Source organism: Morone saxatilis, unplaced genomic scaffold, assembly GCF_004916995.1.
Source record: "Morone saxatilis isolate NCDOM2014 unplaced genomic scaffold, NCSU_SB_2.0 Contig19, whole genome shotgun sequence".
NCBI classification, from domain to species: Eukaryota; Metazoa; Chordata; class Actinopteri; family Moronidae; genus Morone; species Morone saxatilis.
This window is the reverse complement of record NW_023339751.1, coordinates 10,923,885-10,951,867: the sequence shown is the minus strand read 5'-3', so window position 1 is coordinate 10,951,867 and position 27,983 is coordinate 10,923,885. Positions and strand designations below refer to the sequence as shown.

The 27,983-nt window shown below is 43.9% G+C and overlaps 2 protein-coding genes across 3 annotated transcripts in view; one reads left to right on the top strand and one right to left on the bottom strand.

The window, feature by feature from the left end:
* Positions 1–12: 12 nt before the first annotated feature.
* tet1 (tet methylcytosine dioxygenase 1) lies at positions 13–26,060 on the bottom strand. Its single transcript, XM_035663911.1, has 11 exons — positions 23,934–26,060; positions 4,796–7,070; positions 4,148–4,238; positions 3,547–3,640; positions 2,915–3,123; positions 2,673–2,823; positions 2,277–2,366; positions 1,856–1,993; positions 1,501–1,677; positions 1,220–1,361; positions 13–1,102 (listed from the first exon to the last, which is right to left on the bottom strand). Exons 1-11 carry the CDS (start codon positions 26,019–26,021, stop codon positions 39–41), a joined length of 6,519 nt encoding a protein of 2,172 aa, XP_035519804.1. The 5' UTR covers positions 26,022–26,060; the 3' UTR covers positions 13–38.
* slc25a16 (solute carrier family 25 member 16) overlaps positions 25,931–27,983 on the top strand; it is an 8,504-nt gene continuing 6,451 nt past the window's right edge. The window contains exon 1 of one of the 2 annotated variants that reach the window (XM_035663913.1): positions 25,931–26,070. The gene's annotated coding sequence lies outside the window, so the exon portion shown is untranslated. Of the gene's footprint in view, positions 26,071–27,194; positions 27,864–27,983 lie in introns of those variants that run through there. The other variant, XM_035663912.1, reaches the window with a different exon arrangement.

Genomic DNA, 27,983 nt, shown 5'->3' with positions numbered 1-27,983 from the left:
GGAGTTTTCTGTGTGTGTGTGTGTGTAAAACATGTTGACTATGTCCAGCGATTGTAGGGACCCGTCACTTGGGTAAGAGCATAAGGGGACACGGTGACGACACCATCCCTCGGGAGAGTCCATGCATGACGTGTGGGAACATTCATGATCCTCCTTGCCTCCTCTTCCTCCTCCCCTGCTCCCTCCTCTCGCTCCACACCTCCTGCTCCTTTGCCGTTCAACCCCATGCAGTTGTTCAGGCTGTCCTCCATCCTTAATCTCTCCGCCTCCTCCTCCCGTTCCCGTTCTCGCTTGGCCATTTTGGCGTCCCACATAGCCATCCCGTGACCTGGTTCATTTAGAGACTTGTGCTGGTAGAAGACCAAGGAGATGCGGGTGGGGTGGCTTCGGTTTGGCCTGAGGATAGGGGTGGTGGCGTGGAGCTCCCGCCGTGCACACTCGATCAGGATGGAGCCGTGTGACGGTGCCACTGCGACTCCGCCTATATTGTGGTCCAGGAAGTTGTGCTCGCTGTCTGACCACACCTCTTCCTGCTTAACTTCCTCTGGTTCAAATGGGGGAGTTTGTGGGGGGAGGTGGAGAGATGAGAGTGGAGGGAGGCCATGACCCCTGACCTCTGCCATGACATCTCCTGCAGCCCTGTGGAGTCCATTGAGCCTGCTGAAGAGGCCCTCAGAGGTAGGTCTGGGGGAGAAGGAGGAGGGAGGAGGAGCACTCCCACTGGGGGAGGGTCTGCGCAGGGGAGAGCAGTGCACCTCGTTGGGCTCAGTTTTAAAAGCAGGGGGGTAGTCACTAAGAGCATTATGTGGAGGTATACGTTCTGAAGTAACACTCTGGTCACCAGATGCTGGAGAATAACCATTCATGGCGTCACTCATTGTCTTATAATTAAGAGCTGAGCCATTCTGTCCAAAGTGGAGGCCAGGCAGGCCATGATGGTTGGGGGAGATGACCTCCTTTTGTGGGGTGACCCCTGCACCCAGAGTGGGGTAGCTGCTGGTGCTCTGGCTGTAAGTGCTGGGTTGATTCCTGTCCGGTAGGTACTTTCCAACGCTGGCTGGCCTGGGTGGTAGTCTCTGTGAGCTGTAGTAGCCCTGAGGCTCTGTTTTGAAGGTAGAAAAAATACATTTTTAAAACACAGATTTGATAATCAAAAAACATGTATACAATTTGACCTCAATGTATTGCTTATTAAAATAGAGAGACTTGGATTTACTACCTTTGTTGGGGGTTTCACTTTTTACTTTCCCAGGAGTGAGAGTCAGCCCGAGCTTCTTTTCCTGTTTCTCTGCTTGAGCCTTCAGACGAGCCTCTTGCCTTATCTTACGGGCGGATTTTACTGGCTCAGCCAGTAGACGCACCTGACACATACAAAAAATAAATCATTTAAAACACTGCATTACAATTTTATTCGTATGTTTGCAACAGATGTCTTAAACCACTGATGTTGCAGTTAGAAAGAAGAAAGAAAAACAAAAAACTGCTTTTCTGTTCACTCACCTCTCGGGGAAAGGAGGACAGAACTTGCAGAGCACCACTTCGGATCTTGGCCCACTGGCCCTCAACCTGACCAAACTCATCCCTGTCAGAGATCCTGTAAAGTGGCAGAACATGGAGCTGCTCATCCTCTGGTATGTTGCGCACTGCACGGTTATCTTCCTTGGTTAAAGTGCAAACCTGAGAAAGGACACAGACAAAAGGCAAGTTGTTCAACAAAACAGTGGACCATATGTAATCCATACATCAAGGGACTGAGCCAAAACTAGAACTAATGACCTTTGAAGTAGGTCGGGGGTGCATTTAGACACACAATACAGGAGTAGATAACATGGTGTCACACTTATAGCTTGCTTACCACAGTGCTGCCATTATTCATGTTGTGAGTATCCTTGTGAGCATGGGCACAGAAATCCACACAGGCTGTGACCCCAGAAAAAGGACGTCCCTCCCTCCTGCCCAGCCGGCAGTTACTCCCTGCCTCCTCATTTTCCACCTATGAGGGTTAAAAAGACAAGCCATGAGCCAAGAGTTTAATTTGTGGTGAAGACGGTAAGTGCTCTCCAATCTACAGGGAGGTTGTTCCAGAGTCTTGGTGCAGATGAACTGAATAAGGCTTCACCCAACAATTAATGTGAGAGTCAGCAGAAGGCAGAGATCTGGAGCATAAACTGTGAGGAGGTCTTTGAGAACAAAGAGAGAAACTTAAAGGGAAATAGAGGAATTCTATTAATACTAACTAAGAGAGCTATGTGTGGCAGCTGTTTAATATTTCATACCTGGTTTTGGAAGGCCTCAGGAGCCAGTCTTTTATAGAGTGGTGCAAGGTCAGTGGCGAGGTTCTGAAGGTTGCTCTCGATCTTCTCCTCCTAAAAGTAAAGGGGTGAATAACAGGTGATTTACAAAAAATGTCTGTTGTTTATAGTGTTCTGCCTACAGTAAAGATTTTCATATCCAACATAAGCCACTAGGAGGCAAATGTTTGGTAAAGATTTGATCAACCAAGTCTGCCCTTATTGCAGTCAAAATGCAGAGAAGCAAAAGAACTGATACAACAGCATGCTGATCATACACATAATATCTTCTCACATCCCTATAACACAAGGAGAAACAAATAGGATAGATTGGAATTGATGATTTCCTCTAGGATTTGTGGTAGTTGACCACTCCCTCACCTCCTCCCGGTAGTCTCCAAGCAGGCGAAACTTGCGGGGCACTTTGCTGCGGGCAAACTTACAGCCATTGAAGTACATACTCCAGGAGCAGCCAAAGGAAAATGAAGCTCCGCAGGTGTCCGGGTCCAAGCCTTGGCATGCACACGTACGACTGCGGAGATGTAGTGGCGGGAGGAAGATGAAGAAACAAACAACGTTGGGAAGAAGTAGTCTCATTGCAAAACAAAGGAAGCGGTACTCACTCTTCATTGAGGGCACAGCGACGGCTGGTGGGGGAGCCGTATTTAAAGAGGGACTGCGTGAGTTCCTGGTAGAGATTATCCGCCACAGGCCGAGGGATTCCCTCCCATGCCAGAATAAGAATCACCAATACGGCAGCGTCACAGTAGTGCCCTGGTCTCTGGCGGACCAAACACAGCAGCTTCTCCTCTTCACTGTCACGCCGAATCACCTATCAGATGATGCACACAAACACACAGAACAAAGAGATTATAACAGATGAACAACAGCAAACGCAAATACAGCAAAACTAGTACTTTTTCTATCACAAAATCACAGATTCCTACTGACTTATGTGTTCGCAGCGCTGTGATTGACCAATAACATTTTAAAATGGTCAATATTTACATGTAAGCTTCGACATGATGTTTAGGGATTAAGTTGGAAATAATTATATTTAGGTTATGGTTACATGACTGGTGGTAGCTAAGGGTTTGCTGTGGTTTTGGTAAGTGTTAAGGATAAAGTGGTAAGGATCTGGGAGTGATTTCTGTCTAAATATATAATAGTAGAATCAACAAGAACGTTTCAACAAACAGGAGACATATTCAGGACATTTAGGATAGTACCATGAATGCGAACAGCAGCCACATACCCATTTAGCTATTGGACACCCTTGGGAGCTCTTTCCTTCCTTCCCAGTGTAAACAACAACTTCCACTCTTACTGCATTTCCTTTGGTACCATACCTGTGACAAACACAACATACATATGAGAAACATTTCACTGAACACTTCTTAGACAACATTACATTGCTAATCAAACATTTGTGCCTGCAAGCAGAAAACTTCCTAGACTCGTATCAGTTAATAATAAGAATAAATACTGAAATATCTTTGATTCGTAAGTACTTTTCCATTGAAAAACAGTTTTTAGTTAAGCGTGGCTGTCAGATGCACTGTGATGCAAGTTGTTTTAAACTGGCTGTCATCTTGGTCTACGGGCCCCTCGTCTCAGCTCTAGGGGTTTCCTGTTTCAACATGTTGTATGTGTTGTGTGTACATGTGTGTAGCTGAGACAGAGGGTGAACGTGTTGAGCTAGCTCAGCAATGTTTCCTTTTAATGACAGACTGTTTGGCTGTGACCCCACCCCATTCCACCAAGCCTGTGGCTGAGTGGGCGGCACTCAGGATGTTTGGTAGTAAACACACCCACGTATACTCAATGTGTAAACAGAGTGGTAGTAGTCGCTCTACCTGTTCTCCATTAACTCTCTCACTGCAGCAACACTAGGTCCTGCCCCAAGGTGAGTATAGTAAGGACCTTCCTCCTTTTCAATGATTTGGTCTGTGGAAAAAAAAAACCCAAGATCTATTAGATATCAAAGAAACTTTACTGAGTGTAGAACTGTCCTTCAGTTAGCACAACAGCTTCAAATAAACACTGACGCCCAGTTTACAGTCATTCTTGATAAGGAAGTCACACTAATGTAAATGTGGTATACATAGGAAATGTAGCTGTATCTCAGTTCTGGGGCCAGCATCTAGGATGTCCACATTTCAAGGCCAAATACATTATATCAAGGGTCATCAAGACTCCACAAAGAATCCCAAAGCCTCCTCCAAATATGGCAGAGAAATGCGGCCTCCTTTTGCTTGAACTGGCCCCTGAATTAGGGCACAGCTAGTGTGTGGGTGTGTGTGTGTATGTTTGGATGTGTGTGAGAGAGAGAGAGAGAGAGAGAAACAGAAAAACGAGAATCAGTTTGAGGTCAAAGAAAATCAGTGTTACTCGAAAGCAAACTTTCAAGGGACAAGACACTTTAGTCACAAAGTGGAATATATCAAATGTGATACCAATGAACACATCAAAGACTTGAAAATCTTGGGTTAACAAAAACTCACCCATGCATTGACAGGATGGAAGATCAGCCAGTTTTTTGGAAGGAGTATTGAGCAAGTTCTTGGTAGGGGTATCCAGAAAACTTATAGGAGACTCCAGAAAGCTGTTGATGCTGTTCTTGGATGGAGTTGACTCTGCAGAGTGGCCCAGATCCCCATCAGTAGCCGTGGACAGGACAGTGACAGGTCCTGACCTCTCCAGCTTGTAGTAGCCCTGCTGGCTTGGAGGAGGGGACTGCCGAGCTCCTGAGAAGCCATTAGCTAGACCATAGTGCCCAGTGGTGTGGCTGAGGAAAGCGGTATTGGCTGGGCTGGCGTTAGGATCAGCACTGTGCTGCAGCCCACCACAGGGCTGTGCTACCTGAGATATCAAATGCCTTTCACACTCCTGCCCTGGTCCTGCAGCATGTCCATTGCATGGATTGTGTTGGTGGAGTGGACCATTTGAAAGAGACCATAGCTGGTTTTCTTGACCCCGAATGTGGTTGATCCTTGTGAGAGTGCTATAATTCTGAGTCTGCGGCCCTAAGAGGGCTGTATTCTGTGCATTACTGTGATGAATGAGTTGCCTCCTTTCCTCCTGAGCCTCAGCCAAGTATCTCTTCAGGTCAATTTGAGCCTGAGGCAGAAACAGGTTCCTCTTGTGGTGAAAGCCTGATTTCCCTTGTGGGAGAGACTTCTTGCCTCTGCTCCTGTGGTGTGTCTCTCCATTTGGCAAACGTTTTGAGAGGGGGGTCCTGCAGTTGATTCCCTCAGGTCCATCACTCTTCTTCTTCCTGGGCTTGGAAGGTGTAGCTTTTGCTTTTTTTATGAGGGGCTTTTTCTGACTGGGGGGTAGCTGGGAGTTGTAGTTGTACATGATGGCTGACACAGGTGTTCCTTTTGGAGGGTTGTTCTCTGACTGCTGGTTGTGTCTGGACTGGATGATGAAGGCCAGGTCTGCCAGCTGAGCTGCCACCTCCTCCTCATCTCTGTTTCTCCTCGCTTTACCGACAACCATGTCTTTGTCTTCCCCAAACAACTGCTCGTGATCTTTACTGAACTTCATGTCACTGGGATTTTGATAGCTGCATTCTGACTTGGTGACATGAGAACCAAAGCCCTTCTCTGCCCTCCTGCAGGGTGCTTTATCACGATCTGAACTGGCCTCTAAGAGGTCCTGCAGAGACAGCTTTGTGTTGTAGCTCGACCCCTGGGAACACTGGATGACATTCCCTTGTCTGGCCACAGGAGGGCGTATGACTGACGTCTGGTGTAGTGGTGAGCTGATGACCGAGACTTTGTTGTAGGGAATACTTGCTGTGGGTTTGGCTTCTTGCAGGGTTGTATTTGTATTGGAGGTTGAAAATGGGGCAGCAGTAGAAATGGGATGTTCACACCTACTTTCAGCTTTAATGGACCCTGTGGTGTTTTGAGGTATAGCTGCCAGTTGAGTCAAAGCCTCAATAGCAATAGCCTGATCAAAACTGAGATTTCTCTTCTCTGCCAAAGACTGCACGCTTGGTAGCAAGACACTTGGAGGAGTTTCACTTTTGATAGACTGGGGAGTCCTTTGCAGGCTAACAGGAGTGCTTTTCTGACACAAGTCATTCTTCAAGTCTTCAGGCTCTTTCTTGACGAAGAGTAAATCTGGTGGTTCTGTTTTGATGGAACAAAGAATGGAAGAACGTGAGCTGAAAAGTTTCTCCTCCAGTCCTTTCCTCTCTGTGACAGAAAGACATACCACGGCCGCCAGCGTGGACAGTGGGTCTTCGCAGACCTCATCTTCATCACTCAGCTGTGTGGTGGCTTGTTCAGTTATCCACATCCATGGCTCCTCCAGTTTGATCTTCTTTAGCGGAACTGACATGTCATCTGGAGGAGTCTTGGGCCCATTCAGAGAGCAGTCCTCAGGGATTGCAGCTATTATAGTCCTTTGAGGCTCTGATGCAATCGTAGTCCTTTTATATGCAGACTTCAGATCAGAGTGTGACCCAGTGGTCATATTAGCACCATTAGGTTTTGTCAGGTTCTCAGCAGAACCATTCTGAAAAGTCCCAGAAGAGCATACATGTTGGTGAAGTGCAATGCTGGTCAGCTCCAGCCCGGGCTCTCTTTTAACAAGTGCTGGCCTTCCGGCTTGGTCTGAGGCCAGGTTGTGGGTGAGCAAGTTGTTGATGGGGGGGGATTGTGTATGAGGTATGTGGCCTTCCTCCCCCTCATCCTCCTCTGCTGCCGTGCGGGTGTCATCCATCTGTGCCTTGCCTTTGCCATTTACCGACCCACTTTCTGGAACCACCTGAGACACAGAGACAGAGAGAGACAACAGAAAGAGAAAGGTGACTCAACAAGCTCTGGCAGTATACAGTGATTCAGCTTGTTTTAACAGTCACGGCACACAGTACAACAGATTGCCTCCCAGCATGGCACGAGCATCTGCTGCAGCCACAATGAAGGCTGTGGAAAATATTATGGCATGTGAAAACAAAGAATCTGCTTTCTATAAATCTTGCCGAAACTGATCTCCAACTGATTGAACTATGTCCGTTCACAGTCGAGGCTTAACTCAGGACTACATTCCTGCCTGAGCAGTCGAGTGTTCAGAGCCACAGACCCACAGATAGCCGAGCACCAATGAGCAAACATTTGGAGTCACGCACAATTCTTGATTACGTCACTGCCAGTGGGTCACTGAGTGCTTGTGTGCATGTGTTTGTGCTGCGTTTTTAGGTGTGTTCCTGGGCATGCATGCATGAGTATGCAAGCACGTGTGATTATTAACACAGCAGCTCTGCCATGCTAATGCCTGCACATTATTTAGTGAGTGATTAACCTGCTCGGGGTCCTATCCAGACTCATTGCATCTACAGCACTGCTTGACCCTTCAGCTAAGGTGAATTCTGACTGCCAGCAGAGCTAAAAACCATCCAAAGGTCCAAATTATTGACATATTGATTGCCCCCAAAAGCCATGTGGAATACACAATAACATAGACTGTCTTAAGTGCAGACAACCACAGCCAGGACCATAAGCTGAAAAAAATGATTTGGTGAGAAATACAACTTGAGGAACTCTGAGGACAGTCTTTTTGCTTTTCTGCAGTTGCCAGAATATTGTAGTTTAGTATTGTTCACAGAAAACAGAAACATATAGTAGTATTAGAAACTAAAAGGGCACTAAAGCAAAACCCATTCTGATAAAAATCTATCTTATATAGAGGATTTCCTGCAACTGAATATGTAAAAGCCTTTTTTATTTTTCATCATCTTGAGTGAGCATGTAATCAACGGACGTCAAGTCAAGCTGCTTCTTATTTTAGGATTTAACTCTGCATTACATTCAAAACTAAAGCCCTCAGCAGTGGAAGACTGATTAAAAATGTTGCAGCGTGACAAAGATAAAAAAAAAAACACTGCATCATGTGCCAAGACTCAGCTGACAAAAGGATCTTAAACTCGTTTGCAAGAGCTGGGGGATATGTGTGCATTACTGTGAGCTGTGTGTGCTCTATGTTTATGTGTGTGTGTGTGTTAGTGTGTGTATGTGAGAGAGGTATCCCATTTTCCCTCTAAGGAACTAGCGCCACTGCAGTGTAGGTGGCTCTTTATCACTGTTTATCACTGGCAAAAACACCAATTAAACTCCATCGCTGCCACTGTTTTAATGCATTTTACAGCAGGAGATGTGGACTCTGACAGATCAAGAGTAGTACAGAACAGTACTTCAATATAAACCAGACTCCTAGAAACCCACAGACCAAACAAAAAACACTTGAGTTTATAAGTTACATGTGCTCTGTTTAACTTTGTCCTGTCAATTTCCATCAGACATGAACTAGGTCGCACTGATATACTACTACCATACTATTTTTTACTGCATTTAACTACATAGAGTACTATTTTCGAGGTCACATTGCTGCTAAACATCAACCCAAAGCTGGAGCTGGGGTTGGTCCATTTTAAAAGTTCTGAAAAATCCTGGATAAAATGGTAACAGTGCATTTGACTTTCAAGCGTGCAGAGTGAAAAAAGAGTTGAACCTTGTGACATCCTGCATGTGATGGCCACTGAGCAAAGGCATGAACTGTCATTCATGAGGAAGAAGGCATTGAAACACAAGAGATTAAGCAGTGCTCCGGAGCTAAAAGCTAAACTTAAGTTGGGAAACAAAAGGTGTCGAAGGCAGCGCTGAGATCTAAGAGGATTAATACTGAGCAACCTTCTGCATTGGGTGATTAAAGACGGTTGTTGGTTACCTTGAAGAGATCTGTTACTGTGCTGTGTGAAGCCAGAGAGACAAATGTTAACAAGGACAGGTACTGGCATACAATATATTCATTTTGGGGCTAAAGGATGAAGGCTGTGTTTAATGAGACATTTGATGTTCTTTCTTACATGTGATATTATCACAAATCTGTAGCATTCAACACAGTCCAGGAGCTTACTTTGAGATGAAGCACTCAGAATGTTTTTTTTTTGGTATACCGACTGACTCTCAACCTAGACTGTGTTTCTGATAAGGTGATTTGACACCCAAAAAGGTGCTGTGTGAATTCTTTAGTGTTTGATTACAAACCTGCAAAAAAGGCACGATTTTGTAGCGAAGGAAACAGAGTAAAAAAACAATATGTGTTCAAGCATCAGTGGAAAAAGTTTTTTTATCTTCCCATTCTGTAATGATTTTCTTCCACTCTCATTGCTGAAATTCCATAAGACATGCAGCTCTAAATAGAAGCCCTCGCTCTTTGACTATGTGGCACTGGTGAACCTGCTGTTCACCGCTGAGATATCAGAAAATGTTTTTCATATTTAACTCCATTGTAGCTGTGCTGGAAATATTTTTACATGTCACAACCTTGTGTTTGTGTATGTTCCTGTCCAGTTATCCACAGGAATGCAAGGCACACTGGAAAAAGCTGTTTATTAAAACAATGTTAACAATTTGTTCAGAGGCTGAACTGTCGAGTGAGCTGTTCAGGATGAATAAAATGTTGAGATCAGACATGATTAGTATGGTGGAGCCAATTTATGTGGTATTCTGGATCCCTCTCTTATCCATTGCTCTTTCTCTCCAGTCCACTGCATGACTTTCAGGACTGTTCCTTACTACTACTAACATGCTACTGATGCAACAGATAGCTGGAGCTCAGACTGAGGCAATACCAAAGCTGCCAATGCAACAGGGTTAGATACGAGCTCCGCGCAGCGTGTGGAAATGGGCCACCGTGATGTTCAAATGAGAGAGTGAGAAGAAGAGTGGAAAGATGGGGAGCAGGGGGGGGAGAGGGAGAGGGAAAGGCAGTGTGTCTATCACAATAAACTGCTTTCAATGACAAAGCAGCACTGGCCGGCTTCCAGCACTGCACCAGACACACGCGTGTCTCTATGCATTGTGTGTGCGTGTGCATCCATTTGCGCATCCAAGTATTCAGAAACTGAAGCTGACATCAAAGTACAGCGCCTGTTTTTAATTATGTTACATTTAGCCTTGTGATAACAAAAAACCTAATGCAGGATGTAAATGCAGAGTCATGTGCTCTCATTTAGTCACTGGGTCTCTGGAGAGAGCTGTGTCTGTGATGTGTTAGAGCTGTGTCTTTGTGTTGTGTCTGCCTCAGGGTGTCTAAAGTCACTCACACGGCACTGTACTGTTCTAAATGCAAAGACAGTCTTCTTTTTTTTTTTGTTAGACGAACACACACCCAACTACTACAGTTGTCAAAGCTTTAACAATCAACAAAACATGTGCTGGAGTAGCTAAGGGTGAGTGCTTTACACAAACACACGTTCAGAGACCTAACCCTAGCAACAAAAGTGTGACTGCCGCTTGAATCCTAACAACCCCCTCACTCTCTAATGGGTCTCCAAGGAAGTTTCGAAGGTGTGTGTATCTAATCTTAACACAGACATACAAACACACTCACATACATATCAAAATGTTCATACACACCTGAATTCAAACACATCAACTGAACTGTGAGGGCTGAGAAATAAAACGGTGTTAGGACCTCACACTTTTACAATGAAGAAGCGTACTTCCTTCCTGGCTGAGAGCGTAAGTAGCGGTTTATGTGTGTTTCTACAAACACGTGAGAATTTCCTTCATTCATTGAGAGAGCGTTTCCTGTGTACGCTCAATGTCATGTAGTTAACATACAAAACTCACTACATAAAAAGAAAAACAGTGTCAAAGAAGGCCTTATATGTTGCAATAAACGCAATAAACTTAAAAGAACTGCCTCCCGGTACACCAGTTCACATCAGAGCTTAATCAACTATAAAATTATACAGATTAAGACATCAGTAACAGAGGGACCTTTTCTACAAACCACACAATAATAACACCATTACTACTGCAGCCAAACAAGTAAAGCCTGCCAAATTACAAGTTACGACCCAAGGCTTACAAGCACTCCACTTCTTCAGAAAACAGCAGGTGCAGAAATATGGCTGTCCAAACCAGTACAAGAAAGAGAACGAGAAGCAAAGGGGCTCTTCATACAGTACAACGGCTAAAAAAGACATGCAACGGGGAGAGAGAAGTGAGGTGTCTGTTACTGTGGAAACTGACCTTTTTATTGCTGAGTTTGTTGTCACATCCTTTAAACCCACCTGTAAAAGACAAGCCAAACACTCACACACAGAAGCCCAGGTCCTGAGTGATTCAGGAACAATAACAACACCAGCTTCCAAATAAAGCGCTCCAATCAGCTAAATCCAGGGTGGCAGAGAGAGAGAGAGAGAGAGAGAGAGACAACGGAGGATAACCTCTAGATGAGCTCCACTGTAGCTGACCCATCTGCAGCGAGACAATAGACCCCAGGGTGAACACTCCGGCTGCCTTTACCTTGTCTGTCCTCGGAGGAAGCCCCTCCGGTTTAGGCAGCATATCCCTAAAAGGTACTGGTGGCCATCTTGCTTTGCCTTCCTTCAGCCTCAAAAGAAAACACTGGCTACAGTAGCCGTGCGCAGGGCAAGCTCCTGGGTGTCATGACTAGGGCGACTGTGAGCCGCTGTAGCAAAGTGCTGCTACAGCAGACGCGCACACACTCGCCGCGCACACACAGACGTATAGGCACACACACACACACACACACACGGGATGCCTTTTGCAGACGCAGACAGAGCCTCATCAGCCAATGGCGTGAGGACCTTAGCGGCTTGTAAATTATCTTCCATGCCTAGACTCTCCTAAACAAAGGATCCCCTATGTGAGCCTTTTACTCCAGCCCTACACACATGGATTGGAGGTAAACTGTGGAACAGATACTGCACATGCTGGACCTGGGATCACAGAAAAAACACTCCATCACTGCTGGGAAATTAACCCTTCACACCCCTGGGGATTGTCACTTCTCAGTTCTTTGCTCCACTGCTGAAACCATTAGGCCATTAAGTGATTCAAAATTAAACCTAAAATGGATACAAATTGATTTATTTAAACTTTTTATTTGGAGGTAAATTGATAAACTGAAGGTTATTTGATTAATTACTTATCAAATCAAATTATTTTCCCTTCTTTGTATCAACCTAAATTGCATGGTTGTTTGGATGAAACTAACAAGACTTTGTGACTAGATTCTTTAGCATTTTCTGACATTTTATAGATAAAATAATTGATCCGATCTTATCATTGATAACGCAATACTAGTAACTGTTAATTTAACTCACACTTATGGCTGAAGGGTGATCAATTTGACTCCTTTAGCCACAGAAAAAAAAAGCTGGACTATAAAAATATATGGGAATCCAAATATTGATAAAATGATGATCAAAATACTTCTTTTCAGCAGAAGACAACATCACATGACAATGACACTGGCAAGTTTGCAGATAGGAGAATGTGCTTGTGCGTAAGCCTCCCTCCCATATTGAACTACTCCCCCAAAGTTTTAAGGCATGTGATTTGTTATATTATAGATAAATGTTGCAGTCTCTCCCATCAGACACAGTATAGAAGCATGTTATATCATCCCTTCTAAAGGATAACAAACAGTGGCATTCGCGTGGCGGTATAATTTTCTGCAGCACGACTAATGCCCACATGATTTAGAAATGTTGTGGAGGACTGTGATGGGAGCAAGAAATAGGATGTTCACAACATCCATACTGTTCTTTCTCTCCATGTCTCAAGCCTTTTTTTCTTTCTAAACAATTCCCTGAGGAAAAGCTGCGGTTAGACAAAAGAAAAGGAGACAGAAAGCAAAAAACAAAGAGAGAAAAATGTTATGAGAGAGTAAAGAACTCCCCCCTTTTAAAGGCAACCATGTGGCCAGGACATTGAGGTCACACCAGGACACGGAAACATGAAGGCAGGCCGAGCAAGTGTCGGTAACACTCTAGTAACCAACTTCAGCCGTGTGTTTGATTGTGGAAGTAGAGAGTGTGCAGCTTAATCCAGACACAACAAAAATAAATATAATAAAAATGATTGTATGAGTGTGATGTCCAGTTTACATGTAAAGGATTAATAAAGCAAATGCACAAGCATGTCATTGTGAAAGATTAAGTCATTATAAAAAGCAAAAAGCCTCAATATCTCTAAAGGAATTCATAAACATGTTACACCCAGTAAGCCTGAATTACAGCCAATATGGCACATGATCAAATGTGGTTTATAAAAGGGATCGGTTGAGTCATCAGTTTAGTGAAAGCCAATGAAAAACACTGTATGCACACCTGTGACAACACCGACACACGTCAGAGCTCATTTATCAACATGTACATTTTCTAACCGTAACATCGTTTAACTACGCTGTTTCAAACACTATGGTGAAAATGAAAACTATATTTAAGATTTGCATCCTTAGTCCCATGGCTGCAAGGCTGTTTTTATCACACCACACAGTTCAACAGTCAGTCAGTTAGTCGGTTAGATGCTTATAACTTATCACAGTAAAACTCCTGTGTGTTGTGGCTTTATATAAGTGTAGCCTCATGGCAAACCGTTTTAAAAAGCCAGTGCCAGACAGTACATATATTTAAGCATTTGTCTACGGTGGTGGCTGCTGGGTGCAATTGTTTTTCTTAGTTCTCTTATTTTTTAGAATAGACAACTTCAAACATCCTGTTCAGATTTCACATCCTTTAAGAAGGTTGGCTGGTAATTTAGAACACCATTTATAAATACACCAACAACAAGTCATTTTTCAACATAAGTCATTTTCCCCCCAACAGTAATAATCACAAGTTTCCTAACACTGTAAAACAAACACAGATGTAGACTAAACACGTGTATACACAAGGCATGTGTGTGGTGTGCTGGAGCAAACTTTATCCCCACAAAATAATATTTCTGCAGCACTGTCTGTAACAGAAAACCTCAGTCCACATTGCAACAACATATTCTCTGCTGTTTTAGCACATTTTAGCTATTTTATTCACAATGTGGATAAGTGCCTACAGATTTAGAATATCATATTATTATATTGCCTAACCATGTGGCCATACGGTAGCTTTTCAATGTTTGATCCGGAAATAAACTAGTATGATTATCTGTAAAATGAATGAATGTGTATGCACCTGCCAAAATATGCATATTTCAGTAATTTACTCCTGTTGTAACTCAAGAACACCCTTACCTGGATGATTATGAATGGGATTTTATGTCTGAGCTCACCTCTGAATGGGAAGATCACAACTAGTGTAGCAGGTTTGACACATATAGTAAAGTCCACAAGCTAGACTGTTAAACAGGTTACACAAACCTAAACAATGAAACAAGCCTGTGTAAGCTACACGCCTACAAACTGCTGCCATTTAACTATCAACCGACATGTGCTGCTGCAGCTCTTATGCAGTTACCGTGTTATAGGATATAATAGTATTGACTTAACACTACTGACACAAACTATTCAACTGAACAGCTAGGTGACATTAAATGATCCATAAAGACTTCATTCCCCTATGATATGGTATATAGAAAAGAAAAACAGAAACAACTTGCAGTTTGCCGTCTGGTTGTTACATTAGATTAAACACACAGCTTTTATTGGCTTGTGTAACCTTTGATTCTTTGATATCAAGACAGGTTTTAAAAATGCAGTGAAGACTATTATACATTTCCACAGTGTTAAACCGTCTTTATGAAAATATAATTTATAAAAACATGCACATTTTAGTACATCTCTCTGTAAAATATGGAGTTTAAAACTAAGCATGAACTGTGCTGCTTGTACCGTGCTCCTCAGCCTTCAATACAGTCCTCCTCCTGCAGCCACTCCATGCGTTCATCTGAAAATACTCCACAACTACTAACAATATTCCACCGCACCCTTCATTTTCAGCTCTTTAAGTGTCCCATATGTTTTTTCCCTTTAACGAGCTGCCCAGCTCTCGTTAGGAACAAGTAGTCCGGACATTAATCACCCTAAGCTGCAGTACACAAGCATGCAAGTGAGGTAAAGAAAGCCGTTCACCACAGTCATAAACTGTCTCTGACACATCTGGAGGCTGACCCAATGGAGATTGGCCAAGTGATGGAGCCGTGCCAAACACCATTGTTGCCAATAGCTGTCATTACTGCGATTACCTCTGACACTAATGTAAACTTGTCTCTCATTTGCATGGAACAGCTACAGATCTTTGATGAAGGGCAGTATTTTTCTCTTTTCTTCAGTTGTGACTTTCTACCTATCATGTTCCGCAGAAAGTAGTGTGGATACTAGCAAGGGTCAGATGATGAAAGAGCAAGATGTATTATCCGGTGCAGACTGGGTGTGTAGGAGGTTGTTGGAGGTGCTGAAGTGAGTGGTAACAATCATGGGAAAATGGGAAAACACAACTTCATGCTTGGATTTCTCCCCGTGCTGCACATCCAGTCGCACACAACCTCTCATACAAATCACACGGACCCGAACACATCTTTGCACAGGTCAAAGCCCGAAAGATCAACACACACAAATGTTCGGAGGCTAAAAATAAGCAGTACTAATCTATATGCAAACCTAGCATTAGCATTTTGCATCCTGTAAAGCCAGGCCGAGGCAGTAGAAAACCTGATTTCCCTTAAAGGGAACCATGAAACCAGAATGTCTGTGTTACCTGAGAGGAGGCAGCAGTGTGGCTCACATTCAGCACACTTGAGAGAGGCTGCTGGCATATCACACTAATCACTTTTCCAAAAAATCTTCTGTAGACTCAAATCTCTGACTGAAAGTCTACACACACAAATACAACTGCATGTGTGTAGCTATCACACTTCCTGTATGGATGGCTTGGGACTCATGTGGCAGGCTATTTTAAGGACACAATGGGTTCACATTCAAAATTCCATTTCAGTGCGTTATGTAACATACTACAATCCCACTAGTAGAAGGAAATGTGCACCATTCAAAGCCACACCCTAAACCCACATGGACTCAATTTAACGGCTGACAGTGGTTGGTCAGCATGAAGGGATAGCAACACACTCCAGCTCTAACACCTCCAGGAGAGCAGGGATGAACTTTAAAACCTTTATGCATCACAAAAATGTCCTCTTTAATCGTGTGCCAGCTTTGTGTGTTCAAGTATTTCCTATGCTGCTTTTGGTTAGCAGGTTGACTCTTATCTTAGTTCTGTAGTGTTGAGTTTTGGAGCTGCTATGTCTAAATATGTAAATAAACGTTTCACCTTGGGAAGGATAGAGAGGAAGGTGAGCGGGTCCATCGGTTTATGTAAACACTGACACACATGCATATGCACACTGACCCAAATACACACACAAACACTATGCAGGCAGAGCAGCATGGGGGCCCCAGATCCTCTCACAATGAGGCTTACTTAAGTTTGTGAGAGTACAACATGCTGAGTAGGCATGTTGGCAATATGACTGCACGTGTGTATGCTTGCACTCTCACTCACACACACACAGATACGTGTGCAGACAGATGCACGCAAACCCCAGTGGTGCATTAAAGAGTGACTGCATATACTGTACAGTAACAGCCAGAGCTGGGAGGATAATAAATGATGAACAGAGGGAATAAATGGTGGAGGCAAAAAAAATAAACAAGCATATGAATTCATTACATTCATTACAACTCTGTGGATGGCATTCTCTAGAGGTAATGACACAATGGAGCATGAAGATGAGAGGTTTGATCCTCCTCAGGTGTGTAAGCTATATTCTAAATTAGTCAAGTCAGGTTGATGCATGAATAAGCTCTGGTTTCTCCAGACGGAGGCCATTGTGTGCCCTTGGTAGGATTTGAGTGGCATTTCTTTTGGGGGGCAAAGTGAGGATTTCTTTTCACCCAGAGAAACCAAGTGGCACGACTTCAAAGCTTATCCAGGGACTTAGAGCCTTACAACAGTCAGGACAAGGCTCAAACTCACGGATGCAAAGAACTCAGGAGGGTTCAGGAGTGGAACGTTAAGAGGTATCAAAGTTTAACTCTACAAATATGTTGATGAATTATAACTATTGTAGGTACTAAAACACATACAAAGTGCTATGTGTTTAACTCTTTGTATTGTTGTTGATATAAAAAATAAAAATTTGCATTAAAGCAAACAGATAACATCTGACTGGAGTCCCCTGTCATTAAATCGCTGTCTCTGGTTGGATATAAAGCTTCAACCTGGCACAGCCTGGGCCATACATCTGCTCTAATGTATAGTGGGATCTGGCCAAATAACTGAACCCCAAATCAAATAAAACAGACATTTCCCCTCGTCTACACAGCCTTTTTCTGGGCCACTACCCAAGCCCTGCAGCTATTACAGATAACTACCTCACAGGGTTGTTTTAAATTTAATTGGCTTGGACCAGGTTAACAGAAAATACAAAGCAGCCCTAATCAGAGGCAAGCTCATGTAATAAAATGCGTGTCTGTGCCGAGGAAGAGAAGTCTGAGGAGTGAGAGTAGGCTAAAGCACAACGCACTCTTGGTCATAACGGGTTGGCTCTGTTAAAATGTTGGCAATGTCTCTGACATTTCACGAAACCTTCCTCGCTACCTCGGCCCCCTTCTGTCCCACACATTTACGTAAGAGAGTGGATGTGCATGTGTCCTTCAGCTCATTGCCAAAGTACCCACACACATGTGGGGGCACCTTTACTCAGTGGAGATGACATGTTTTTCAATGACAGAATCTAGTGACAAACCAAACTTTATCAGCTCAGAATTCATTCATTCATTAAATTAATATTTACTACATAATCATGGACACTTTACACTGCTGCTGATCATTTTCTACAAGGTTTTTTATCCTCCAGGCAGGCAGTTGTTTCACGAAGAGACTTTGAGATAGATAATGCCTCACAGTGAACATCATCTCTATTTCAATAATGGTAGATGTTGCAGCATGTTATTACTATGTGGCAACACAGACCAGGGCAGACTCAAATACTTTGTAATTGCATACATTTGAAGATTTTTTTTAGCTTTTGTGTTCAGTCCAGTGTCTACATACATGAAAGGTCCATGTAGGACCATGAGTCAGGGGACAAAAAGGGAAAATGTTCAAAATAATGTGTTTATCATACTTCACAAGCAGCAAAGGTAGCAAAGTGTTTTTGGTTTATATTGTTTTTGCCTTGTATAGAAATATCAAATGTTTTTGGGTTTATTTGTTTTCCTGTATAGAGATATCGAACATGTTTTTGGTTTATAATTGTTTTTTCCTTGTTTAGAAATTCAAAAATGTTTTTGGTTTATATGGTTTTCCTTGTATAGAAATATCAAATGAATGTTTTTGGTTTACTGTAACACATAGTATATTATTACCCTGTGTATTATTTTCAGCAAGACTGCTTTTGTCCAACAAACAATAAACTGAATTAAAGATGTGCAATGTGTATAATCAAATTATTGCACAGTGTCAAAACATACATTGATAGTTTTAACTGTTAAAAATATAAAAATGGTGCATAAAGAGTATGCTAACAGAATATAGCTCATATTACTTCTGCCTCAATAATAAAACAACGCTTACTTAGTAATCACAAAGTAATATGCTGACATATTTATATTTATTAGTAACAAAAACATGTGCCATTACCTCACTGAATGGGTTGATTTACAGAGATAATGCAGTATCCCTGTTATTTGGCCATGTTTAAGGTGCAGACACCTCTAGCTTTCTGCTGACCCACTATGAGCAGGACAACCTGCGTAGTTTAACCTAATTACCTGGATGTAGGTTACCGAGTTCAAAGCCTTAAACCCATAATAGTGCGTGTCTGCCGGTTATCTCCACTAATCCTCATTACAACCCTGAGAATACTCCAACAGACAACCGTGGCAGGTCAAAGGTCAGCACCAGACAATGAGATCGCCATAGCAACCGGCTGTGCTGAAGACCTCTAATGCAGTGTGTGTGAGAGGGGGAGAAGGGGAGAAGAGGAGCTGAGACCTGACTGCAGCGTCTGCTGGGACAAATCACTCTCACTTTACATTAAGATGGTTCCTTCTGAGAACAATGGGGGGGTTTGCTGCCTGGTGGCCTAAAGTACAAGCTGTAAAAAAAACACATAAACATGCACATGTATGCATTTGACACAAACATAAAGGTAAGAATCATTCACATGCACACAGACACACGCAGCTTTGAATATCTGTTACAAAGCAAACAGGCACTGCTGGGTGCTGCAGGCTGCCTGTCCTCCCTACCAGAGCGCTGTCTGAGGGATCGGCAAGTGTTGTCCTGATGCACGTGTGAAATCAGCGGGGAAACTCCTCTGGCGAATGCATTGCAGTGCAAAAAGGACCAGTGGAAGAAGTGCAGGAGATAAATCAGTTTGCAGGAAGAGCTGGGCAGAACTGGCTAGCTGACTGGAAGCATGCAGGCTACTATTTGTAAAAGTATAGTGTCCATCTGCAGCAGTATTGTACTGACTGTACTGAATCCTTCCTTTGCTATGTAATTGTGGTGCAGGTGCACCTCAAACGTACCCTTGGATTTGATAAATACAGTGACGGAAGGAGAAACCAGCACTCACAGATAATAGTGAACAATACTGTCTTTTACATTTGTCTAAGGCAAGTCACGCGTACTCTAAGGTTTTCACATTTAAGTTGAAGTAATTTGTGCTTTTCTCAAGTGCACATAGTTTACAGGTAAATTACAGGTATAAATAAAAATGTTTAGAAGTTTACAACCTGGGACACAAAGATACAGTGTCTGGGACAGTAGAGAAATGTATCATTACTAATGAAATCATTACATTTATGTGTCATGGAATACATTTTAATTGTTATTAATTGTTTAATTGTTGTTGCACAAATTAAAAAAATGTGAGGCGGCATCGGCATGAGCTGTACGCTATTTCAGAAGCACGCTTACACACACAAAATCAATCATAGAGAGACAGTGTTGCCAATCTGGTTTCCAGCTACATTTAGCGACTCTTAGCGACTTTATTTCTAAAAAGCAACTACTGAAAAATGTAGCAACTTATTCAGACTACCAGGGGAAAGGCAAGAAATATATTCAAATATATTATATTGTAATTCATTCCCATGTATGCTGCTCAGAGTAATCGCAGTCCATGGCTCTTCTGCCAACAGCGCCGGGGTCTCTCCCTCTCCTCTTGTGCCGTACGCAGGCAGTCAGTAGGCGTGGCGTGAGGCACATTTGACCTTTTCTACCGCTCTTTCTCTCCGGATCTCTGGATTAGGATGTTCCTTTAACTTGTATGTAAATAGTTCATTTGAGCTTGTAAATATTTAAATAGTTTGTTTTATTTTCCTTCTCCCTTTGTGGATTTTTTTAATATCCTTTTTTAGTTCAAATATACAACGTCCCTGTTTTCAGTTTGTGATTATTTGGCTAACTAATAATAATATTCAAAGTGTGTCTAAGTAAATTTCCATCACCGTATACCAATCAGAAACAGGTTTGTATTTGCACTGCAGTTTGTAGTGATGCGTTTTTTGATTGAACAGTGAGAAATAAACAAGAAACAGGAACTCAAATGACTAAAAGTATAATCATTTTCAATATTCATTCAGATATAAGTGTACAGAACAACTAGCAGAGCTTCAGTGGAGGACCAGAGTGAGTCAATGAGCTAGGAAACAAAGCTTTTAAACTATATTCATTATGTTCAGTTTGGGACAATGGTTGGAAAATCGGAGACAATTGAAAGTACAATTCCAGACAGAAAGTGAAATTCGGGACTGTTGTGGGACACTGAGGAAAAATAATATTTTGAGCCCTGGGCAACTCTTTACACAATGGGTCACTTCCTCTTTGTTCAAATGCTGATGACGGCTGTTTGTTATGACGTATTTGTTTGTACTATTTCGCTGATATGTGAATGTTAAAAACATTATCTGTGAGTGCAGACATGTCCATTGCTAGTCCATAAAAAAGTGAGTCAGTTATGCAGCCTACAGCTCCAAACATGTCAGGACTGTTTCAGTCAAATTCACCCAACAAGTATGGGAGCTTTTGCACTGTATGAACTGTTTAGTATTTTGTTTTTGGTGTGTATGTGTCAGCGTGCGTGTGTCCAGGTCCCTGCCTTGTCCTCGCTGCCCAATACAAGGCGAGGCCACGAGGGGGCTATCAAGCCTGAGTGAAACCAGACATTTTTAGGAAAAGGAAAGCTCCCCTCTCTCTCTCTTTCTTATAAACACACAAAACATGGAAGCTCACAGGTTTCCTTTTTTAGACAGTTTGTAGTGTTTTTGTATTTCGTCTTCATATATATATACATAACCCAGTCTGTGTTGAGTTTTGTGTGTAGTTTTGCACAGTATGTTATCTAAAACCAATCCCCAGCCCCACCAACCATAGTAACTCACCGTGGTAAAGCCAGGAAAAGACTCCACATGCCACTGCATGAACTTGTCTGGCCTTTTTTTTCACAATCTTAAGGACATTTGTTGAAAGGGTGTGTGAGCTTGATCAGCAAGACTGGCCAGAAAATGTTAACATATTACTCACACTACTCACACAGTGTGGTTTCTTTAGTTATACATTTATATACAAGACAAGAGGTTACCTTGCTCCACCTGTTCTGCATCTAGAATGAAGTTAAGGATGGATTTGGGGATTTAACCTACAGCTCATCACGATGATAGCTGTCCAGACAGTGTCAGCTCGCAGCGCCTGGTGGAGGCTCCACCCATGTAATCTCACAGAATCAAACTCAAACCTGTTCTCAAACCACAAACACAGATAGTGCTGTATATACCAGTGTGATGTCAGTTAAGAGAAATGGACAAACAACAACTGGCTCGGTTGTGAATGAGGATCTGCACGTCTGTCATTTACCTTCAGTGTCACTCAGATGCCACGATATGATCCACGTTTAGTAAAATGTTTATTTGACTCTGCCACACATACACACACACACACACACACACACACTGACCCACATTTCAGGGTATTCCAAATAATGTATTCGTAAATCTCTGCCTGGCCTAAACTTCACCTCCCCCTCCCCTCTTATATGCGGAAACAGTGCACAAAGGTCATCACTACTGATACTACAGGTGTTATATAATCAGCCCTAATCAGCTATTGCCCCTGCTATGACTCTGACGGCTCGGCCCACGCTTGCACACACTAGACCACAGCGCCACATGGACCCTCACTCACACTCACAGTTGCTCACACAGAGCCCTCCCCCAGCCACATGGACACCACTGAACTATGTACATGGTTATGTAGCTCTTGTAGCCAGCTGCCGTAAGGAACTCTTATTCCCACCTGCCAAAATGGATAAGAAGAGGTCTGTTAGCCTTCTGTCCCTTTATGACTATATGTTACAGGCTGTTTCACATGCTGCATACACAGAGCGACATTATAATGGGTAGAATAAACCAAAGGAACCAAACCAAAACAATGAAGAGGCTCCAAATCTGGGTCGAGCTGCAGAGTCGGGTGACAATCCTCTGCTTTCACGGTGTACGTAACGCTGTAAATAATGCAGCTTTAAAGACGATTACAGAAACACAAAAGTAAACAGACACTAAAGTCAACAATAATTGTTTTCTTTTGGCCGCTTGGGGGCGGCGGGAACACGTTAGGCACACAACATTGGTGCATCATCACCTTTAAAGATGACACGCGAACCTGATAGCAAACAGCTGCTTATATAAACATCCAGCAGTTACAGAGCAACATTATCATTCATTTAGAGTCGTGCTCCTCTTTATCTGATGATTGTAAGTCCAATATTTTCTCTGTTAGCTTCGTATTTGGGCTCTAATTACAGAGGGTGTGTGGCTCTTTAGCTGCTAAATGCTCCACTGTGTTCACTAGTTAGTTGCTAATTGTGTCTGTCGAGGGGAGCTGCAGATTCAGGTGATCACTTTCTGTCGGTTCGTCACTATGAGTCACCCCTTTCACATTGCCACATTATGATTTGACAAAAAAAAACAGCAATTACAACCCCTTTAAAAACTGAAAGGAAAACAAAAAAGGGCCTCTCTTAACGAGTGCTCTGGTCGTTTATTGTGTTACTGGTTTCTCTCTACTAAAATATGCATTCACAATGCCATTCAGTGCCACTGTGCAAAAACATCCGGCTGAAATTGGCTTTAATTACATACCCATCCGCGCACACACAAGCACGCACATACACACAGTCGCCATGTGCAGCTCATAAAATAGCTTATTCTCTTGCTTGCACAATAGAGGGCACAATCACACACAAACACACACACACACACACACACAAAAACAGACGGATACTCCAACCACGTGCTGGGCTGCTGCTGGTCATGTGACAGCGCCTTCCACTCCACCACAGGGCATCATCAACACTCAAGTCGTGCATGCATTCACACCTGATGCTCTATACACGCACAAGCACTTCCCCTTTTATCACCAAATGCATTCCCTAACATGGAACAGGAAACACCGTGAAGTGAAGTGTGCAGAGTCTGTTGAAACCAACCACAAAAAACGTGAATCACAATGTGAAAGCGAAACTTTCTGTCTCAACTGTTTGGCTCACGCAGCTCTCCATTATTGTTGCTGGGAAACCTCGGAGATCAAAAGCAATACTGTCAGATGGTAGCAACCACTCTTTTTTCAGTCGCTTCAGATCAGCTGTTTTTGGACGCAAAAAAGAAGCTCCAGTAAATTCCCACTCAAAACATTACTAACTACATACTAATTTTACCTCCTTGAGGGAGCGAACTCGACCTGACTGCAATAAAAACACTAATGTGTGGCTATTAAATGTAATTTAAACGCATGCAGTGTAATTTAAGCCTCACCTGTGCAGCAGAGACAGCGAGGGGAGACGAAGCTCTTCTCCTCAGCTCCACACACTTCCTCAGCTTACAGATCTGGTGGCCAGTCCTGCGGTTGAGGCAGCAACTGCACTGGCCACAGCTGATCTTCCTCAGGCACGGCTCGCACGTCCCACACCTGCTACGCTTCTTCCTCTCTTTCTTCTGTTGTTTCCGAGCGGTCCAGGAGGTCAAGAAGGCCGCCTCCGGCCCCCAGGATCCAGGTAGAATAGAGGGGCTGGCCTCTCCGTATCCTGCCTCGGATTCAGTGTCAAAAGAAAAAGAGGAGCGAGTGCTTTCTGAGCTACAGGAGAAGGTGGAGCTGCTGTCCAGAGATGGAGTCAAGATCTTTGGCACTGAGTCCGGCTCTGGCACTGCGACCACAACACTGGCCTCACTGAGGTTTGTTTCGCTCTCAGCTGTAACGACATCTACGCTCAACTGAGGACTTACCGACAATGACAGCGAAGAAGTCTCTCTCTGGCTGCAGCGCGCCAATGGCTCTTGATTGGATTCACTATCTTTGGTCTGAGTCTCTGCTGGTGTGCAAGCGTGTCTTTCTCCCTGAGGAGAGGGGATCTCTGGGCTCAGCAGGTGGCGGGGTTCCCCCTGGCTCGAATCCCTCAAGATCCTATGTTTAAGGGAGTCACTACGGATAATAACAGGTCTATTTCTTTTCACTAGAACAGTATGCAACGTCGGGGCAGTTTCAGCAACAGCCGAGCACCCTGGGAGTTGAGGTTTAGCACCATGAATAGTAGGTTGCATGTCTGTCTTACCCTGGCTCAGGACCTCGAGCTCACGTGACTCTGAGGTGGAGGGGGCTTTGGTGGGATTTGAGGTAGCTGCCGAGACAGGTGACCCACTTACAGGTGAGTCTGACTGTGCTGTCAGTCCATCTGGAGGTGGAGGGGCTGGAGGGCTGCGGTGGGAGTCAGCAGGGTTGATGGACGCATCATTCTCCTTTTCAATTCTTCCTCCCTCTTCTTGCTCAGCAGTCTCCTCCATCTCCTCTTCAACTGCTTTCTCTGCCTCCAAACTCTCTCCTCTCTCATCGTCTATCTCCTCTTTTATCTCAGCGACAACTATCGCTCTTTCATCTGCCCTGTTTTCTTTCGAGTCCAACGCGTTACCTTCCTCTTGTCGGACAGCACGCACGTCATCTTCCTCACCACTACTGGTGAGCTCATCAAGCTTATTTCCAAAGACAGATGAACTGTCGTTTCCCTCGCTCCCACCCTGCACACCTGCTGAGCCCTCGGAGGGGTCTTCACTTCTGTCACAGCAGAGTTTCAGCTGTCCATCAACATCATCGCACACCGAGGCCCCGATCACACGCACCGGCTCGTCTTCGCTGTTGTGGCGGACAGTCTTCTCGTCTCGTTGGGTTATAGCGCCGTCACAGCTGCCCTGCACACAGTCTTCCAGTGTGTCGTTGCACGGCGGTGAATCTGCTTTAAGCGGGCTGCCCTGTTTAGCGTTGGTGACTCCTAGACCCCGATCTTCGATGCTCACGGGAACTTCAAAATCAGTTTTCAGGGAAACTGGAGGGATTTCTTCGGCATCACAGGCGTCCAGTTTCTCATCCTCCTCGTCGGGAGTCGAATCGTCGACACCGGTGCTCGGCGGCGGCGGTTTTCTTGTGTTTATTTTCTGTGACGCTGCCCCTCTCCCTGCTCTCCCCCTCCCTCCTCTGCAAGGTTTGGGAAGCTGGCAGGGAGTAACAGTAACCCCTGTGCCCCGCAGGGACTTCCTTCGCCCTAGGGGGTCTTGTAATTCACCACAGCGGTCAGGCAGATTGCTCGTCTGCTTAAGCCTTGCAGATCCTGTTACAGTCAGGCCATGGTTAACTGTGCCAGGACCCTGACCCCCTCTTCCACGGGGGCTTCGGCCTGACTGCGCCTGCGCCTTGGCTGTTGACCTTTTGTCCGCAGGTGTTTTCTGGGGCCTCTCTGTGGCTCTTCCTCTGGGTTTATTGGAGTTGCAGGTCTGCCTCTTGGTGCTTATCACTTTCTGGACGCTCTTCCTCTGAGCAGGTGTCTGTCTCCTGGCGGATTTGGTAGTAGCGGGCATGGCTGAGGGTGTGAAGGGGAGGATTTTTGGCAGCCAGCATGGGAGCCAGGTGAATGTTTATCCTTTGCTCAGCACGCAATTTTGTTTTTGTTTTTTTTTTCGTCTCACTCTTCCGTGTTTTATACTTGAATTGCAAATTATGATGCTGTCGTTATTGTGTAATTGCAGGGCATGACCTATAAAGAGAGTAAACAGGGGGGGGGGACAAATCTAAATACAGATACTCTGAAAACAAAACAGTCTAAAACATCAGGTGCAATTTGATTTGACAACAGCTATGGAGCTAAAGCTGTAAAAAAAAAAAAAAAAAAAAAAAAAAAAAAAAAAAAATTGGTTTTGTCTGTCTGAAATGTCACTTGTGCCCCGCCTGAAATATCTACTCGGGCAAATAAGTGCTGTAAGGTTGAGAAAATTAAATGCACATATACATAATAGATTATAATTCAGTTCAGAGGAGCTAAACAGAAACAAATACCACAGCTGCCTGTGTGGCTATTACAGCTTTAACAGTTTAAAGGGCAGGCATGTTGAGGAGTGGGCTCTGGCCGGAGGTCGGATCCTGTTTTTGTCTCTCTGACTGGCGGAAGAGAGGCTTATTACCGTGTAAAAACGCCTTCAACGTCGCCGTTTATTATTATTACTGCCCTTGACCGCTGTCATTTAAAGCGCCGTGTACATGTTGGTTGTTTCGCCGCTCGCAAGTTTTTTTATTTACACGTTTACGACAGAAATGCTTTACATACCAGAGATAGACAGTTGCACTGTCTGAACTGCTAATAATACTCCGCTCCAGCGAGACAGCGAGACCTTGTATTGGTTTCCCTCCTCGGCAAATATAGACTGCTGGCAAGTTCAATCCTCTCACGACGATGACACATGGACATGATACAGGCACCGACATGAACAAACATCGAGCGGAACAAGTTGGTTTTCAGCACGCACCGTGTAAGCCTTTTTTTTATTTTTTTTTTTTTTTTGCGGAGCACGACAACACGTTGAAAAATGTTAACGCTAAAATCCCTCGTATGTCAATCCAGGGCAGCCCCGCTCACTCTCCCTCCAACAGACGTAACCTACAGTCTCCACTGGCCAGAGCCCCGTCGACGGCCAGTGGAAAAGAAAACCTGGACTGGAGTCTCACACAGCTGTCTGTTTTTTATTTGTTGCCTCCCAGCGACTGTGTGTTTTAGCACAAGTGTACGCAGGAGGGAGCTACAGTGAGTGTAACGGTATCACCACAGCAACGGCAGTTGGTGCGTTCATAGCTGACGTTAGGTAACCGTTTATTGCGCGTTAATGTCGGTTTTATTTTTATTTATTTATTTATTTTGTATTTATTTTTTTTATTTAAAGGGGGGGGGGTTAAATTAAACAAGCAAGAGTTTTGTGTATAATTTATAACGCTATTAATATTAAAATTAATCTCACCAGCGACTTACGTTGTGAATTATATTGTACATTCAATAACACTCATTTACGGCGCCTTCCCCGTCCCCTCGGGATGACGCCACGCCACGTCATTAACGTGCGACTGTTTTCGGACAGACGTCGTCAGTCGGTAGCGGGCGAAGGGCACGATGCGCTTCACGTTCATTCATAACTGCGGCTTGTGTCTTGTTTTCTACTTGGACCGGTGAACGACGAGCTTCTCGGAGATACCGCCGGGTGTCCACGGTTAAAAGTAACGTCAGGGCGCTTAGAAACAGTCGGGTTTGTCGCGAGGAAGTAAGGAAACGAGAGAAGCTGGAAACTCACCGAAGATTTGCTGGAACAGATTTCAACACATCGATCTTTCTCTTTGCTCCATTTGGCCCCGATAGCAACAGTTATTCAGATTATCTTGTGAGTATCCCTCCCGTGGTTTGCCAGCCGTAGTGCTGATATGTTATGTGCTGTCTGACACCAGTACCTTCATGCTCATATCTGACTCTAATGTATATAAAGTATGCATTACATTAATGC